This window comes from Typopeltis vanoorti, chromosome 11 (genome assembly GCF_054136105.1).
Source record: "Typopeltis vanoorti isolate ZY-2024b chromosome 11, IOZ_Tvanoo_1.0, whole genome shotgun sequence".
Lineage (NCBI taxonomy): Eukaryota > Metazoa > Arthropoda > Arachnida > Uropygi > Thelyphonidae > Typopeltis > Typopeltis vanoorti.
Genome location: NC_143559.1, coordinates 23583771 through 23604272, shown reverse-complemented (window position 1 = coordinate 23604272; position 20502 = coordinate 23583771). Strand labels below are relative to the sequence as shown.

General features: G+C 34.1%; 1 protein-coding gene across 1 annotated transcript in view; it reads left to right on the top strand.

Annotated features, from left to right (window-relative positions):
- Positions 1–20502, top strand: part of LOC150101373 (uncharacterized) — a 36071-nt gene that overhangs the window by 2176 nt on the left and 13393 nt on the right. The window contains exons 2-3 of the mRNA XM_090400590.1: positions 18713–18852; positions 19900–19992. Coding sequence (XP_090256716.1) covers positions 18713–18852; positions 19900–19992 — 233 coding nt within the window. The remainder of the gene's footprint in view (positions 1–18712; positions 18853–19899; positions 19993–20502) is intronic.

The following is a 20502-nucleotide window of genomic DNA, read 5'->3' as shown; positions in this document are numbered from 1 at the left end:
CGAAGTGCGGCGGGACAGAGTATCCTAGAAACATCAGTAGACCTATTGCCGGTGTAAAAAGGGATTGATAAACCTGACACGGAACGGAAGTCCAGTTGGAAGTCAAGTACACAGAAGGTAGCAGCTATAAAGTGAGTTGAGCCTTTTGTTAAATTTCCTCGAGCTTCTAAGAGAACACTTATTAATGGACTGTAACTAGAGGCTGATCTAAATAGGCATATCTAACAGTTAAAGATTATAAAGTAATTAAGTGTCAGGAATTTGTAGTTTGAATTAAGTCATAGTATAACTGTTTGCTGAATTGGTGAAAATTGCCTATAGAATATTCCCAGCATAGAAAGGAAAGAGCAGCAATTGTGTGTAAAAGATATTGTTTATGTATTCGATGAGTAAGAGTTAACATTTAAGTAATAAGTACCATTGCTCAGTATAAATGATTTATGTGATATTAAGAAAATTAGTTAAATATGTGATGTGATTTGTGTGAAAAAATGCAGGAACTTAACTAGTCTATTTATGCAGATTTGAATTGTGATGTTTCTTTTTATTATTGAAAATGCAGTGTAAAATTTGTCTTATGTGAATTAAAATTTTGTTGTTTAAATATTAATAGAGTGTTGCCTGATATTTTAGTACTTTGATGCACTGTTCTAAAAAAACAACCGAGCTTGTGAGCAGGGAAGATAGATAATCAATAAGAGAATTAGATAAAGGGATAGCCACGACTGTATATAAGAGTAAGGAATGATATCTACCGAAAGTAGTAATATTTAATGCCATAAAAGGATTTCTTGAGGTGCAGTCACTAATTCAAATAAATATCTAGAGATCCTTGGTATAATAAAAATAGGAATACTGGAGATAAAAATAAGGAACATGTGGATATAAGTTTAAAGTTAATAGAGTTGTATAAGGGAAAGAGACAAGTTAAAGATTTGGGAGTTGACGATAAGATATATAATATAGAAGAGAGATATAAAGAAATAAGATAAAGTAAAATATAGAAAACCCTAAGATATTACAATGGCGCAGTAACGATAGGATATTAAAGAAATAAGGTTAATAATGATAATATAGATAGGAAAACACACTCACATTTACACATCCAGTAGCGTAGCAGGGGGAGCGGAGGGGGCAGTCCGCCCAGGGCAACACTTAGAACTTTTCAGTTAATTCTAAAATACAGTCTCGAGAACTCAGTTCCAAATATTGTAATACTACTGCAAATTTTCCTCACAATTGCTGTAAGTGTTGCTAGTTATAAGAGGACTTTTTCTAAATAAAATTGATTAAGAATTACCTATATTACTATGAAATAGACTTCGCCAATGTCATCAAAGACTTTGCTAACAGAAAAGCAAGAAAAATAACATTTCCGAATGTTGAAATTAAAGTTTTACTTCCAAAATAAACATAGTGCTTTAATTTATTTCCATATACGTCGTTTTGACTTTTTGTAATATTTTTGGCAAAATACTTGTGAGTATTTTGAGAGGTGCGGCAAACTCAGGACCACCTCAGATGGCAAAAGTTCTAGCTACTGCACTGGATACACCAGCATGGGTGGGAGGAAATGTATAGGAAAAAAGCCATCCACAGGACACATCAGAAACAATTAGACATAAAGATGATGACATTATTGCTAGGGATGAATGATATATCATAAGATGGTAATTGCTTTACATACTGCTCTATCTGGATCGATGAAATGTTTTCGAAATGTTGAGAGCAGCTGCACGAATTTTTCCAAACATTTACCATGACTGATGTGGAAAAGTGGATCTGTTGCCAGCTAAGGTGGTTGCTGTGTATGAAGAATGGAGAAATACATTCTGTGCTCAATAATTAATTAGTAGGCTTCGTGTAATAAGAAACTAGTTGTATATGATCTTTTTATCGTTTTCCAGAGAACGGAGATAACGGGAATGTGTTTTTTTTTTATGGATAACTATTTCGTTTTTTTTCCTCCCAAAACGGGCTTAATATCTACTTAATTCCATGCTGGGACAGTAGTAGGGGAGCACTAGTAACCAAATAGGGGTAGGGTAAATGGTGGGGGATGTAACACAGGAAACGTGACGATAAAATCACATCAACATCATATCCACCTGCATGCAAAAACATGTCCATGAATCATCTGCACGAATGTTACATTCTGAAGAAACTGTCAGGGTAAACTGTACTATAAGGAAAACACTAGTGCATTTCTCAGTTTACTGCAATTCATACATACATTGCAGCTATCGTACTGTGTTGTGCTGTTTTGTGTCGAGTATAAAGTAAAATAATGGATGAACCCCAAAAGCCTTTGAAATTTTCTTTCTTCAGGAAAATAGCATTAGACAAAAACAATCCGCATAGCTCTAAGAGGATGGAAACCAACTATTATTTTAGAAGATACATATGTTGTGTTGTGGTTATCGAGAAGCACATAGGAGAGGTTGTGCTGCCAGTGGACTGATATCCTAGGATACTTGCAAAAAAGAGTAGAGTACGAATTGGACATTGGAGACTATTATATTCTCAAATGCCAAGATGGCGAACTAACGATAGAGGAAATGGTATAATACAGGAAATGGTATAAGTAAACGTTTCTCTATTATCTGCGAAGAAGCTGAAGGATTTTCACAAACATGTACAATATTGAAAACGTTTACAATTTTTGGAAACTGAATTACCAGCTATTCATATCATGGGAAGAATTATGGTATGAAACTGTGCTTCCTATGGAGTCTGATCTTAAGACTCTTTTATGTGACCAGTTATTTTGATGTAATGTAACCTAGAAACAGTAAGTAACGAACATTTTCTTTATTGAATTCATTGGAATATGTTAAGAGTGTAAACTAAATACTGTGAACTATTTTTAGGAAATTACATGTTCGAAATATTGTAAATAATATTTCAACAAAATGAAATATACATTTGTAAAGTTTAATGAACAAAGATGCATGTTGCTGTTGTGTTTTCCACAGTGAAATTTTTACTCAGTTATTCTGTTTAGAAGTTGATATAAATCCATAATTTTATACCTTAATGCAATTCTGTTTAATTATTGTAAAAAAAGTTAACATTTCTTTAGGAAAACGTAATGAACTTTAAGATCTAGAAAATAACATCAATACGAGACCATATGTGTAAAAATCGGTAACAAAAAATTTTTAAGCAGAATCATTAATACAGATCAAAAAGCATCATAATACAAGAAAACGCAAATGTAAAAAAAAAAACAAAATCACTACTGTGAAATTAATTCCAGGAACAGGAGGGGGAGTGTAAACTAAATATTGTAATTAATTATCTGTAATTAATTATTTTAGAAAAATGTCTAATGCTACCTATTGACATTGTTTGAGTTATATATGTAAAAAGATTATTGGAAACAGATTTCTGCTTAATTATGCATGCAAATATATATATACACATATATATATGTATATTTAGGATTTTTCCTCAGTTATTCTACTTAGAAGTTGATATATCATTTCATAATTTTATCCCTTAATACAAGTCTGTCACTAAGAACCAAATAGGAGTAAGGGTAAAAATTAAAATTAATAGGCAAACCTGTTCATGAAAAAAACGATATTTACATACTCTACTGTAAGCAGTCCATACACCCAGGCGCACCTGGGGGGATAAGGGGGCCCTTCCTCCCCCAAAAAAAGGAAAACGGAAATAAACACTAGAAAATTTTCCAAAAATCTTTTCCTAATTAAAATTCTTTTTTTTTATTTATGTTGTGTCTTTTCTTTCTATACTACTTGTCATGTATTGGCAATCACTGCAGATGCTCAGTCATAGGTCGTATGCAATACGTAGTGTGTATTCGTAACTCGTCTACTCAACTCGTCACCCCATGATTAAATCTTGAGTGCTTGGGCCCCCCTCCTAGATTAAATCCTGAGTGCGCCATCCAGTCCATATACTCGAAAACCAGTCCTGATAATCTCCTCAATTAGAATGTTGGTGTCATTAGCATCACAGAAGGACCATGCATAAACATCAGAAGGAGGATATGAGTCATGATTAGACACCACTGACTTTACACTCACATAAACATAAAACTATAGGCTAAAGATTTAAATGTTTGGAACTTTTGTAACATAGAAATTAACAAAGTATCAAATGATGAAAACAATATGAGTGTGAATGTCAAACTTTGAAAAGCTGATGAATTTCTTGTTTGCCATGATCATAAATATTTATTTGAAAGTAAACATTTCATTTTTCTTTACATTTTTTAAATGGTCGACATTGATGTCACATATTGTTTTCAAGAAATATGATAACCCTACTTTCAGATACTTGTTAAGTCAAATTCAAAAAATCAGCTAACGCCTTTTTATTCCCTATACGGGAGTAGGCGAGGCCATTTAGCCCTATCTAACTTTTGGAGACTGAGTGGGCAGTTCAATCTCCACTGGTACCCAATCAGAGACAGATGGCCCAAAGCTATCACTAATTCAGTGGTATGCAGTGAAGAGAGACGGCTCAAATGTGCTGCCATCTCGTGGTCCATAACCCTAACACAATATATTTAATGTCTGAAATAATGAGGGTTCTACGGTCGATTTTCTTGAGTTTACAGGACAAAAAACCCAAGTTTCCGGGAGGAAAAATCCGCTTGCCCGTGCATATTAAGTTTAAAGTCTTAATTTCTGTTTAATTATGAATGCAAAAAAAAAAAATAACAAGTGCAAATTACCAACTCATAGTGCAATCTCTCACACTACCATGTGAAATTAACAGTAGAGGATAACGGTGACTTTAATTTACTTCCAATCCTTGTTTGTCTCATTTCCTTTCAGTCAACACTTACTAATCCAAAAGAAAAATACGGGAGTCAAAAGTATAATCTTTGGAAGTTGTAACAGAGGAATTAAGTTGAAAATTATAGTACTAGAGTAATATTCAGTTGAAATAAGAATAAATAATTATTTATTTGTGTTGGAAAAAAGTATGTAACATAATAAATGAGTTAAAAAATCACTACTGTGAAATTAATGCTGGGAACGGGAAAAAAACCATGCCACACGCTAACAAAAAACTCATCTCACTTGTCAGAATTTCATACTCTAAAACATTACCCAGAATTACACACACAGAAAGTCACACATACCCATGACAATAGCATCCTGTTTCCACTTCAACTCAATGACGTCACTTTGGACAGAAACCTATAAGGAACAATAATCGAGTGCATTTTCAGTTTATTTACTACAATTTGTTCTTTCAGGCCGCAAATCATCTTGTGTGTGTGTTGTGCTGTACTGTATTGTTTTGTGTATCCTGTAAAGTAAAAAAAAATGAGCAAGCCCCAAACCCTTGGGAATTTTTCTTTCTTCAGGAAAACAGCAAGAGAGACAAGTCTTGTGAAATATTTCTAGGTAATTACATGATCTAATTTTCATTGTGAATATACTTGTAAATAATATTTCAGCCAAATAAATGTGTATTTTTAAACTTAACAAACTTGGGTGTCATTGATGCATTCTCCATATTTAACAATATTTATTCTGCTTAGAATTTTTAATGAAAGTAACATTTAATTTGAAAAGTAATAACGTTTTTAAGATCTCAAACATGACATAGAAGCAGTAAAACTGAGATTCCAGTAATTATTTATTTTAGAAAATGTCTAACTAGAAACTATTGACAAGAAAAACATGAAAGAAATTAACTACTGAGATTCCAGTAGTTAATTATTTTAGAAAATGTGAACATAAAAGAAACAAAAATGTGTGTGTGTTTGAGAAGTGATGGGGAACACCACTGGTATCCAGTAATTAATATTTATTTATTTATTTTGCTCAGTTATTCTGCTTATAATTTGTAATAAAGATAACATTTAATTAGAAAAGGTAATGAACTTTAAGATGTTAAAATGTTAGACAAATCAAAATATTCAGATGAGTTATGTATATGTGAAAAAAAGGTGTGTGTGTGTGTGTGTGTGTGTGTGTGTGTGTGTGTGTGTGTGTGTGTGTGTGTGTGTGTGTGTGTGTGTGTGTTTAAGGGGGATGGGGGATACCAGTGATATCCAGTAACTAATTATTTTAGAAAATGTCTACTGGTATACTGACAAATATTTTCCCATGGTTCCACAATCGAGCCAAAGACCCCATCACTTGAGCAAATAACCTCCCAGAATTCCGATCTCTAATTATTTCCCCTAATGCCACATGTGAGCAAAAAATCCATCTCACACCCCTGACAAATACCGTTACATCCCAGAATTCCATGCTCTGACCATTACCCATAATTCTACACTCGAACCAAAGACACAATGTGACGTCAATGATGGATGGTCTCCCCAGGGAAATTCAAACATTCCATCACCCAGAATTCCATACTAAAACCATTACCCACAATGCCACATGCTAACAAACTTGACAGCTTCGACAACTGGGGTCAAAAGACCAGATCCCAGAATTCCCTACTAAAACCATTCCACACAAGTCCATACTAAAACCATTCCACACAAGTCCATACTAAAACCATTACCTATAAGCCACCACCAAAAACAAACAAAAACAAAACACTCACACAAATCTGCTGCCAACAACACACAGGAAGTGACACCTCCCCACTACAATAACTTCCTTTTCCACTTCAACTCAATGACGTCACTTATTTACACCTAACAAACGACAAATGATGTCACTACATCTGATAACAACACACACTGATTGTAATGACTTCACGATTGCTCTTATCTGATCGATTATTGACGTCACGTTTCCTGTATCACATCCCCCACCTACCCCTATTTGGTTAGTAGTATCTTCCCTACTATTTGGGGCCAAATATAGAACGCCTGATAGGGAATGTATTTGAATTATTAGCTACAAATTTTTAGACCCACTAGGAACTACTAATATCTGAAATTCAGCTTTCTTATGATATCTATTTGAGAAAGATCTAAGCAGGCATGCAGTGAGCTGGCCTTGGTGTAAGGACAGATGAATTGTCATGTTCATTTGCGCAGGAGGTGAAGGAGAATGAAGGAGAATATTAATGTCAGGAAGTTAGCCATATAGTCTGGCGATGTCACAATGATACCAAATGGATGAGAGAGAGAGAGAGAGAGAGAGAAAGAGAAGAGAGTGAGGTGGAAGCATCGAAGAGAAAGAAGTTGGCCCAACATAGAGGAATGAACAGAAAACTGGGTGCATGATTCAGAAAAAAAGAAAACTTTCTGGATTTGAATCTTCATTTCAAAGTTGCATTTGTTATTGTTAATAATTTTTGTGTCTATCATAGCTGTAATGTAGGCTGAGTGCGATGCTTGAGTTTTTATGTGGGACATTTCTGATATGTTAAATTTTGTATAACATTGAATTGAGTCTTGAATTGCATGGTGTGGTTTGTTTTATGTGGAACATCTGATGAAAATCCACTGTTCCACTTTCTATTAATGCCAGCTAGAATTATTTCAGTTATTCGGTGTTAGAATAATTGTTTGGATCAGGAAAGCATAAATAATAATCAGAGCATGAAAAGAAGAAGAAAGAGAAGTAATTCATAAATGTCATCGCACTTTGTCAACATACCTGGTGCCAGATTCCAAAGGCTGAGTTGAGTTAAGGGAGTTTCCGCACAAATGACAACTTGGACGAGATAACAGTCTCGGGTATTAAGAGAAAAGTTGCCATTTACAATATATTTTGAAGGAAGACTAGTTACGATAAAGTAAACGTCAAGGGTGTTGAGATGACAATTAGGGATTATATGCTGTTCTGGAGGGTAGAAACAGTTCTTTTAGTCAAGAGTAGCCCAAGAGAATGTTATTAGTATGGCAGATTGTCACTATCACTATCGAATGTTCTGTAGATTATGAGAAATTAAAATTTTTGAAGACTTAGATAGACGCCCAGTTATATTTACATTAGTGCAAAAAAGGCACTATCTAGAAAATAAGTAAATTTTGCTTTTAATGAAAATAAATATTATTTTAATGGCTAATATAGCCTACTTTCGTTAAAAGTGTCCCTTTTTTACAGCGTCATTGGCTTTTTACCCAAATTTTATGGCATTACTGAAGTGTTATAAAACTAGTATATGAAGAATAATATAGGAGAAAAATTCGGACATACCTTTTTTCATGTTGTTTTCTGTCTCCTTATCCTAGCGATGTGTATTTGTCTGCTGTTAAGCTGTTAAACGAAGAGTGTTTTTTGGGAAAGTGGGGTAAGGTAATGTGGGGGATATTATTTGGAAAAAACCCGGGTATTTATTATGTGTAATATTATTATTATTAAGGGTGGGTACAGAGCGTTTGGGAGGGGGTGAGAGAAGAATCAGAAGATAGAAATTATTTTGGGGAAGAGGAAGGATTGATGGGAAAAAGTCAGGGGTTGGAGCCTCCACTTCCCCAAAGAGTTTCGAAGACGACGCCTGTCGAAACGGCTCACACACCGTTAGTGCCACTCCTGACGTTATCCCATAAATATCTCCTCTTCCCCAAAATAATTTCTGTTTTCAGATCCTTCTCTTACCCCGTCCCCTTCCAAACGCTCTGTACTCACCCTTAATAATAATATTATTATACATATAAAAAAATCGGGTTTTTTCAAATAATTCTACCACATTACTTTACCCCCAATTTCCGAAAAAAAATCCCCATCCTTTAACAGCTTAACAGCAGATGACTGCACATCGCCAGGATAAGTAGAGAGAAAACAACATTCAAAAAAAGGTATGTCCAAATTTTCCTCCTATATTATTCTTCATATACTAGTTTTATAACACTTCAGTAATTCCCTTGGGTAAAAAGCCAATGACGTTGTAAAAAAGGGAGGACACTTTTAATGAAAGTAGGCTATATTAGCCATTTAAGACAATAGTTTATTTCAGAGGAGTAACATGGGAATTTCCCCAGAAATAATACCGAAAATAAATAAATTTATAAAAGGTCACAAAACTTCACCACACATAATTGTAGAGTACACAAACAGAAGGCGCTAACGTTATCATAAATTTGTGATTGTAGTGGCATTGTTAAAACTACTTCAAAAGAATATTGCACTTACTATTGTGATGAGTAATATTCATAGCGAGATATTTAGTAAATGAATTTGCAAGAAAAAAAATGTGTGATCCGTAATGTGAAGAGAAAAAAGAAAGAGCCACCTATAGATAATTAAAACTTCTTGTTATCAGTGCAAAACAAAAAGATTGCCACGTACAAAGTGATATGTTGTAGAACCAGCAAGTTCGGCTAAATTACACGTACGTTAGTGGACAGTAACTGTAAAGACCGTAATATATTATTATTATTATTATTATTATTATTCGTGACACTTCCAAGGAGTCCGTAGACTCATCGCGGGGGGACACCTACAATTCTTCGTCTTCAGCACTACATATTATTCAGAAAAATAATATAAATACATTTTAATGACAAATATGCTTCCTTTAAAATAGGCAAGTCTTCTGAAATTCTGTCAAGTGTCAAGGGAAAATAATATCGTTGTTACCTTCATATTATTGCAATGTTACTCTCCAAGGACGATGTTTAATCGTCCTTGGTGCCAACTCCAATTACATCACAAATTGTTATAATAATTGTACAGTATTTGCAAATCTACACGAGACATTTCAACACTTATAAACAATATAATTTATAGATATGATTTGTTTTGTTTATTATTATTATTATTATTATTATTATTATTATTATTATTATTATTAACCCTGGAAAAACAAAGCTAATGATATTCAAAAACCCCCAAACCCTGCCCATAGAAACTAAATATCTCACTATCAAACATTCATCCTCCTATACACAAAGTGCAGAACCTAAAATCACAACCATCACACAGGTGAAAACAACACGCTATCTTGGACTTCACTTCGATGCAGATCAAAGGTGGAATAGCCATACAAACTACCTACATACCAAGCTTAGGATAATAGCAAGCAAACTATACAGATTAAAAGACATTGCCCCAACCCACATAAAAATACTAATCTATAAAGCATTATGTGAAAACATTTTAAGATATGCAATCACATCATATGCATTCTGCGCAGACTACAGACTTAACAGGCTACAATGGTTGCAAGATAAAATGATAAAACTGATATTCTGGGAACAACCCACTCTTATGCAGGAAGCATGGACAAAACACAAAATATTTAAGGTGAAACACTTACGCCACTACACAGTCATGTTAAAACACTACTACAGCCCAACATATAGAGTAACCAGAACAACATATCAAATAACAAGACCAGAGTCAACAAACTACATAACATATAAGTACAACAATCAACACGGCAAAGCCACCCGAAACTTCTACGTACCTGACATGATAAACAAACTGCCGTTCGACAACAGAAACCTAGGAACATACAGAAAGCTGAAACAGGCACTATATAAATATTATAGCGAGAATGAAAATTAGAGCAATTCCTGTTTCTCTCTCCCCCACCACACATACACACACACAAACCTACGACAACCCCCCCTCTCAAAAAACTACCACTACAAGAACACAAAGAAGCAAACACACCATGTCTAAATCCAACCCTATTTGCACAAAAAAAAAGTTAAACTGTAATAGCAGTCGAAGTCTTTCAAGCACGTACCAACAAACAGTAAAATTAACACCTGGCTTGTGACCACTATAGGAACACAACCATGAAACCACCACCCTCTGTCATCTATTATCTTCCTCAGATAAGCTCTGCTAAGCTTCGAGGAAGAAAATTACTAACTTGCAAGTATCTGTTATACATACTTGTAATGCGTTATAAATATAATATACATATAATTACTACAGCAACTATGTATGCAATTCATCTGAGACATAAAAAAAAAAAAAATTCTGTATAATCCTTATTGTAAATACTGTAAATATTATTATTGTATGTAACTTATACTGAGACATAAAAAAATGTAAAAAAAAAAAAAAAATTATTATTATTATTATTATTGAATTGTGTGTGTATGCTGCATTACTGCATTGTATTGTGTGCACATTGGTGCCAATCCATATTTAGCTAGTTTAAAAAAAATGTATATTCATATTTATAAAATGTACTCTGCATTTTGTATATCGAATTTTTCGTACTGTACAGAAAAGATAATATGTGTTTCATTGTGTGTGTGCAGATACTCTGTGTGATAGTAAACCTTATCATTTTCATTGTAAAAACAAATAAGTCGTTTATAAAAAAAAAAAAAAAAAAAAAATTATTATTATTATTATTATTATTATTATTTATTCTGAAATCAATATCAGAATGGAAACAACTGACAATCCCCAAAAAAGGACTATGTATTCTCCACATCAACATCAGAAGCATTCAAAAATACTGGCTGACCCTGCAAGCTTATCTGAAGGAAGATATAGACGAAATAGACATTTTAATACTGACTGAAGTATCTACGAGAAACGAAGAGGCATCCTCCTACCAAATGCCACACTTCCAACAACACAAACACTGCAGACAAACAAAACGAGGAGGTGGTATAATAATATTTACCAAACATAAACTAGAAGTAACAGAAATAAACTATAAATTAGAATACGCAGAAAACATATGCATCGAAATTAAAAACATCAAACAAGAAAACTCCCTGATATTAAACGCAATATACAGACCACCCAACTTAAGCACCACAAAATTCCTAGAAGAACTAAACAGATGGCTTTCAGCCACGAAAGTAGGCACCTCAAAATACTTGATAATAATAGGAGACATTAATATAAACATTAGAAACATAAATAACAACACAGAACAATACCTAGACTTATTATCGGCATATAACATAACCCCATCCATACAGTCGTATACACGAGAAGAGATAGTCGGAAACACAACAACCTCAACCTGCATTGATCATATAAATATAAGGGCCCCTCCTAACAGCCACACAGCAGCCATCATAACATGCAAACTAGCAGACCATTATTTCACAGCATTACAGTTACACACTGAACCAGAACCCATAAAAATCACTGAGACTACAAAACAGTATCATAGCATTGTAAACGAAGCAATAGTGAACGATGAAATCAGAAAAACAGACTGCATGCAGATAGCATCTTTAGACTCTGCTGAAGCTGTATATAATAATCTTAAACTTGCATTTAACAAAATATACAACAAAGCATTAACAAAAATAAAAATACGCCCCCAAACGAAACAAAATCCATGGATAACAGACAACATACTAACAGACATACAAAGAAAAGATGCCCTATGGAAACAACTTAAGAAGTCACCGAACAATATCGCTTTAAAAGCTGAATACAAAAGAAAACGGAATCTCCTAACAACCCAGATTCGAACGGCAAAAAGAAACTATTACAGCAACAAATTAACAACAGCACAGAAGGAAACCTGGCACCTGATTAATGAAATGCTGGACAATATACACAGAACCACTGCCACAGAAACAATAAAACACAGCTTTGCCTGCGACCCCAAATCCCTCAAACAGTTGGCAAACAACTTTAATCAGCACTTCGAGAACTCTGTCCAAAATCTACAAGAAACAACCTTTCCTCACACATACGAACATTCTCCACTAGGTCCACGTGCAACCCAGTCGATGTGGTTCCCCACAGTAACAAAAGAAGAACTATCACTGGCAATTCAACAAATAAATCCTAAAAAAGGACCGGGGATAGACGGAATCCGACCAAAAGACATCAAGAAACACTCAACCGACCTACTTCCAGTTATACAAAAACTGTTAAATAAAATCTTCGAAACGGGACACATACCTGAAACACTGAAGACTGCATTAATCACACCCATACACAAACAGGGAAAAAGAAACATAATAAGTAATTACAGACCTATCGCCACACTGCCTGTAATCAACCAAATCATGGAGCGCATTGTACATCAGAAACTCTCCACATACGTTAAAAAATTTCAAATCATACCCAAAACACAATATGGCTTTCAAAAAAATAAAGGAACAGCAACACTCCTGGAAGATTTCACAGATCTAATAAACGCTGCATTGGATAAAAACAGAATAACATTAGTGGTATTCATTGACGTAACAAAAGCATTTGACACACTAACACATAAAACCTTGTTAACGAAACTTACCCATATCGGAATTGGAGGTCGTCTACTCCAGTGGTTTAAAGCATACACGAAAAACAGAAAGCACATCACACGTATAGGATCAGCACACAGCCAAGAGGTACATGTAACCTGTGGAGTACCGCAAGGAGCTGTCCTATCTACCATTCTATTTAACATATACACACACGACATAAGCCAACTCCCCCTAAAAAGTAAAATCTTCCAGTATGCAGAAGACACTGCCATAGTATCCATTCACAACACTGCAAAAATCGCTTACAAAAATATGCAACACGACATCAATCAAATCACTAACTGGTTAACCGAAAACGGCATATATATAAACCCTGGAAAAACAAAGCTAATGATATTCAAAAACCCCCAAACCCTGCCCATAGAAACTAAATATCTCACTATCAAACATTCATCCTCCTATACACAAAGTGCAGAACCTAAAATCACAACCATCACACAGGTGAAAACAACACGCTACCTTGGAGTTCACTTCGATGCAGATCAAAGTTGGAATAGCCATACAAACTACCTACATACCAAGCTTAGGATAATAGCAAGCAAACTATACAGATTAAAAGATATTGCCCCAACCCACATAAAAATACTAATCTATAAAGCATTAAGTGAAAACATTTTAAGATATGCAATCACATCATACGCATTCTGCGCAGACTACAGACGTAACAGGCTACAATGGTTGCAAGATAAAATGATAAAACTGATATTCTGGGAACAACCCACTCTTATGCAGGAAGCATGGACAAAACACAAAATATTTAAGGTGAAACACTTACGCCACTACACAGTCATGTTAAAACACTACTACAGCCCAACATATAGAGTAACCAGAACAACATATCAAATAACAAGACCACAGTCAACAAACTACATAACATATAAGTACAACAATCAACACGGCAAAGCCACCCGAAACTTCTACGTACCTGACATGATAAACAAACTGCCGTTCGACAACAGAAACCTAGGAACATACAGAAAGCTGAAACAGGCACTATATAAATATTATAGCGAGAATGAAAATTAGAGCAATTCCTGTTTCTCTCTCCCCCACCACACATACACACACACACAAACCTACGACAACCCCCCTCCCAAAAAACTATCCCTACAAGAACACAAAGAAACAAACACACCATGTCTAAACACCATGTCTATTTGCACACAAAAAAAAGAGTTAAACTGTAATAGCAGGCGAAGTCTTTCAAGCACGTACCAACAAACAGTAAAATCAACACCTGGCTTGTGACCACTATAGGAACACAACAATGAAACCACCACCCTCTGTCATCTATTATCTTCCTCAGATAAGCTCTGCTAAGCTTCGAGGAAGAAAATTACTAACTTGCAAGTATCTGTTATACACACTTGTAATGCATTATAAATATTATATACATATAATTACTACAGCAACTATGTATGCAATTCATCTGAGACATAAAAAAAAAAATATGTATAATCCTTATTGTAAATACTGTAAATATTATTATTGTATGTAACTTATACTGAGACATAATAAAAAAAAATTATAATAATAATAATAATAATAATAATAATAATAATAATAATAATCATCATCATCATCAGCATCATCATCATCATCATCATCATCATTCCACCTGGAGGTCAAAACTCATTAAGGCTTGTTTTACAATAAACGTGTTTATAGTTATTTTTGAAACAGGTTTTGAACATTTCCATAACAGTTATTTTTGTTATGGAAATTATTTGTAAAAAATATTTAATGACAATAAAGTGGAGACTGAGGAAATGTTTCCTTAGGCTCCACTTTGGTACTACTGAAATGTAATTCAAAACTAATTCTTAGTATTGACTGCATACAAACTTTTTAAATCTCTATTACAGATTAAAAAAAAAATCTACTTCTTCACTACTTCTCCAAATGAGCATTAGAGTAACCGACTTTAAGAAAGATGGGTTTAAATTTTCAATACAAACACATAGTAGTAACTAAAGTAAGAATATTTGTGCAATGAATTCTTACCTCATATTCCATTTTCATGACGACAAAACGACAAACTCGAGCCAAACCAAATCGAAAAGCCTTTGCAAATTGCCCGATTACAACAGTGATGAAAAAAGTCACTCATATTCAAATAATAAAGATATCTTCAGTTCCGTCACATTTTTACAACTGATTAATACACACATAAAACTATTAATTATCTTCAGTTGTTAAGGTGACGCCATTCAAAGATATACACATATATCAATATAACGAGCGCGTAATTGTGTATAACTCTATAATAACGAAGTAAACAAGTACCCAGAGCCCTCTGCTGGTTTAATGATAAACTCCTTTCATTAAAATCTAAATATACATATTTGGCAGTGCAACATGTTTTCATAAATTTTAAAATCAGAAGACTTACCAGTGTATAAGTAAAATCCTTTATTTATTTATTTTTTTCTAAATCATACGTTAACTAAACAAAAAAAAAAGAAATTTTAGAAATAAACCCGACAGGTAACGATATTATACACATATCGGATTGAAATTATGAATCAGCAAAGGCCTTTTATTCTCCACAAGGAGTAAAAGGCATTAGCGGATTTAAATTATTTTTGATTCAACCAACTTTATCTTAACTTGAACCGAAATGATTATATTATGGAATACCACAAGAAACATGTTACGAGAATCGAACTTATTAGAAAAATTACTTTAGAAATTTACTTTCCCTATTCAGTTGCAAAATAAGAAAAGAAAATTCATGATAAGAACGAAGGAAACTTTATTTAGCTGTTATGTGACAACCTTCTCATGCAGAATGTGAAAGAAGCAACTCGTGAACATAGAGTGTTAGATTTGCTCATAGCGTCAACAGGTGTCAGATAAGGTCGTGACTATTTTATCACCAGTTAGTGACAGTAACAGTGAACATGCAGTACTGACGGGAAGTAGCCATTCATACGGATGTTCCAATCAGATTATTTGATGAACTAGAAATCTGGAAATTATGACAAACTCAGGAAAATACTATCTTTGGTTCTATGGTATCAGTTGTAGAGTGGGACGGATATCAGCAGCGCGTGTGATGCTTTGAAAAGATGCTTAAAGGATACGGTATGTGAATGCGTTTCAAGAATTCGAAGAACGAATAGAATGGTTGTGCAATCTAATTAAACAAGAGATCCATAAGAAGTAGATAACGTGGAAGAAATATCGTGAGAATAAGAGTGAGAGTAGTTATGAAATATATAAAGCACAGGCCAGAAAAGTCATATATTGTAGAGAAAGCTAGTTTGAATTATGAAAAGAAACTGAGTGCATAGTTTAAAGGTAACCCAAAACAATTTTAATCTTATGCTGCAACTAAAAGAAAGAATGCAGAAGAATAACTTCAGTAAATGGAAACGACACCCTAGAATCAGAAGCAGATGAGGTAGTTCATATAAAGAGGGCTTACTTCACCAAGATCTATCAACCTGGCGTATGTAACATAGCACAGAATTACTGATACATTTGATGAAGATATAAAGATGCATGAGAATGAGGTTCCAAAACTGTTGCATAACCTGTATAGCAATTCGGCAAGATGGGATATCAGCATGTTTGCTAAAGGAATGTTCAGCCGAACTGGCTATGCCCTTTACATATTTATATAATTTGTTTCTAAGTTCAAGAAAGATTCAACAGGAATGGAGAAAATATATGATATTCCCATTGATTAAGGGTGGTGCAAAGATTCATGTGTCTAACAATCGACCTATCAATATCTCTGGAGAAAGTGTAAAGATTTTAGAGCAGTTCAAAATAACTCACAAGCAGAAATTGGTAGACAAAGAATATTGCAAGGAACAACATCGGTTTACTAAAGGGAGGTCATGTCTAAGCAGTTTGCTCATATTTCATAATAATGTTAAGTTGTATAAATAAGAATTGATACACTATGATACTGTTGGACATTGCTAAGGTACTTAATAAGATACCACATCAAAGGCTATTGCATGAACTAGAGAATATGGGATTGGGATATAAACTACTGCCTTGGATACGAGGATGGCTGATGGACAGGTATCAGAAAGTGGTATATGGAGGATGTCAATCTGACAGATTTAAGGTGACAAGTGGTGTACCAAAGGACGAGTCCTTAGTCCATCAGACTGAAGTAAAAGTTTGTGTGAAGTGAAGAAAGTGGGAAAGGGTAATAGAGATTTTTCTCTCATAGAACCCGTTGGTAAGTCGAACAGCTTGCCAGTTGAAGTAATGGGTTCATCTAATGTTAATGAGTTTAAGAGACGGTATGACAGCTGGTGTGGGTGTATGGCCTCCCTGAACGAGTCCTTGACTTTAATTTAATATATATATATAAAGAAAACAATCATTCAGATTTGAAGACTATAGCGAAGCTAGCCTCGACCCTTAGTTAATCAGATAATCTTCGGTCCAAGATTATTAGTGAGTTTTATTGGCAATTGTGGAGATTATTACTGCAGATAACTACTGCCACTTTCTGGTCATAGGACACACTGAATTAGTGTGTTATCATTACATTATTACAGCAATCTTCCCCATCCAACACACAAGAAACTTTTGTTTTTCATTAAGGAAAACTTAAGAAAATAAAAGAAATATTGAAAATAAAAACATGACATGAGATATTCATTCTGAAGCTATTCCTGTCAATGGTCGTTTCACAAAGTCCATACAAAATATACGAGTTATAATACATAGTTGAAAGGATATTAGCAATAGTTCTGCCATACTCAAGAGCAAATATCACATCGTCTTCGACTATTCACTACCATTGATTATTTGTTAAGCATAAATAATAATATATTTGTTTTTGATGAATTCATATTGAAAGAAGTCACCCATCCCTTTTAGACTGGTGTATCCTCCTCGCTATACGCATATAACAACTCCTGCCCGATTCGAATGATTTTGATTAAATTATTGCAGTTATAATCATCACTGAACTTTTTTACCATCTCAATTTCGATTTGTTTTAAATGGACAATTTTAATTACCAAAATTAGGTAAAAGTAATCCTAAGTGGCAATATATATATGTGTGTGTGTGTGTGTGTGTGTGTGTGTGTGTGTGTGTGTGTGTGTGTGTGTGTGTGTGTGTGTGTGTGTGTGTGTGTGTGTGTGTGTGTGTGTGTGTGTGTGTGTGTGTGTGTGTGTGTATTAAAGCAATAGTAAAAAGAGTAAGTCGGAAAGGGCTCTTGATTTCAACTGCTGTGATACTTAGGTCACAGTGTGAGGCCACAATTTCGCTTATTACACACCTGATCTGACTTGAAAAAGTTACATATTCGGTCTCTAGATCAGTATCGCCTGATTTCCAAACTTTTATCCCACGCGCAATCCAAAATTATAGTTTGTTACTCAAAAACGTCTATTAATGGTATGTTGTAATTAGAGAGTGTTAGAAATAACTGGCAAAATGAAGAATATTTGAGCTTTAGTTGATAATAAAGTCAGCATTATGTGGTCTTTGACTGTAATTCTAAATTTAAGAGTCCCACCACAACAGAAAAATGCACCTCTTCTGCCAAATCATTCCAATGACTGTTTTTCAATAAAACGTTTTTGAAATATAACAAAAGCTGTATGTTTTAGATAATTCTATGTAAACGTCTTATTTCAGGTGCTTCATCAGGAATTGGAGCAAGCACAGCTGTTCATTTCGCATCGTTAGGAAGTTGTGTGTCACTAACCGGACGCGATGTTGACAGACTGAAGAAAACTGCTGAAGATTGTGAAAAGGCTGGATTGTCCGATGAAAAGGTTTACATAATTTAATGAGTTTTCAGTTAGATTTGATGTGTAAGTTACCGCAACACGATAAATGAGTTCTGAAAAGTTTCTTTATAGCGCCATTTTGCGTTTTCTTAAATGCACAAATATCATCAGACAATTCGATGAATTTTTATTACCTGCCTTGTTCTATCGTCCGAGATTATTTTAGTCGTAAAGCTCATTCTACACTTTTAGAAACACTGACCTTGTGAATACTGTCTCCAACCAACAAGCTGTAGAATCAAATCTTACTGTAAACATTGATGTTTGCGAATGTTTATAAATGACAAATCAAATTCACCTGACAATTAAAAAGAGTAGAGGGTGCTCTTACTTATAAACATTCACAATAGAGAATACTCCTGCTTATGAGAAACTCAGAATTCCATTTTGACCTGTAGAGAGTAGGGATGAGAATCACACATTAAAATAAGAGAGTGCAATTTATAAATATCAATATACTGTATATTTTAGATCGAAATAAATGTCAACTCTAATTCCACCTTCAATTACAGTAGCCTGTTATTGATACATAAAACTGACTGCATGTATTTCCTTTAAAGGATCTTTTGGCTTCTATGAGATTTTAAAGACTTTTTTTTTACTTTTTTTTAAAGTCAAAGAGGCAATTGTATTTTATAAATTCAAAAATAAATATAAAAGTAATTGGTACACCATATTTAACTCATAAATGTGTCATTCTCCATAATATTTTGTAACATTTTTATCACCTGCATTAGTCACGCTAAATTCATAACTAGGTATTTATTAAAGAGATGTGAGAAGGCACATCACTTTTTTCTACAGAAGTTCTGTAAAAAAATCTTGCCCATTAATTTACTTGTTTAATGAAACAATTTAACAAGACATTCGTGAAATGTGTATGTTTACGTACTGTAATCCATAACTTATAAGCACGGGTAAAACTTTTATAACCCGACATCTCTTTCGTGCTTAATTATACTTAACAGTGAATAAATTTGTTTTTACAACTTTTTAAATCACTGGTGCTAATTGAGATCGAATACCTTTCAGGTGTGTGTAATACCAGGGGACGCAGGAAAAGAAGATGATATCAAAGACATCATGAAAAAGACAATTGAAAAATTTGGCAAACTGGATGTTTTGGTAAATTATTAGGATTTTTAATTATTACATTCTTTAGATTCTTGCATTACTTAAAATATAATTCATTATGCTTGCCTCCTCAGGGCTATCCCGCCCGAATAAGACCTAAATTCAATTCTAGTCGCCGACTTGAGAAAAGTTTCTTTATACGACAGGTTCCTGAGATAATTGATCTCCTGCACGATTAAGTGGGGTTTTCTCCCGGAAACTCCAGTTGTTCATACCGTAAAACTAGAAAATTGACCGAGAACATATACATTTTAAGACAATAACATATCGTGTTAGTGTTAAGTACTACGAGGATGGCAGCACTTGTTTGCCACACTCTTGACTGGATGCCACTTAAAATATGTGATAAACTTGGGCCAGTTGTCTCTGATTGGCTACTTTGAAGATTGAATGGGCAGCTCATTGAGCTGCCCATTCAATCGTCAAAAGTTAGATATAGCCTAAAATCCGCCTCGCCTACTCGCTATAAGGGAATTAAAGGCGTTAGCTAATTTTTTTTGT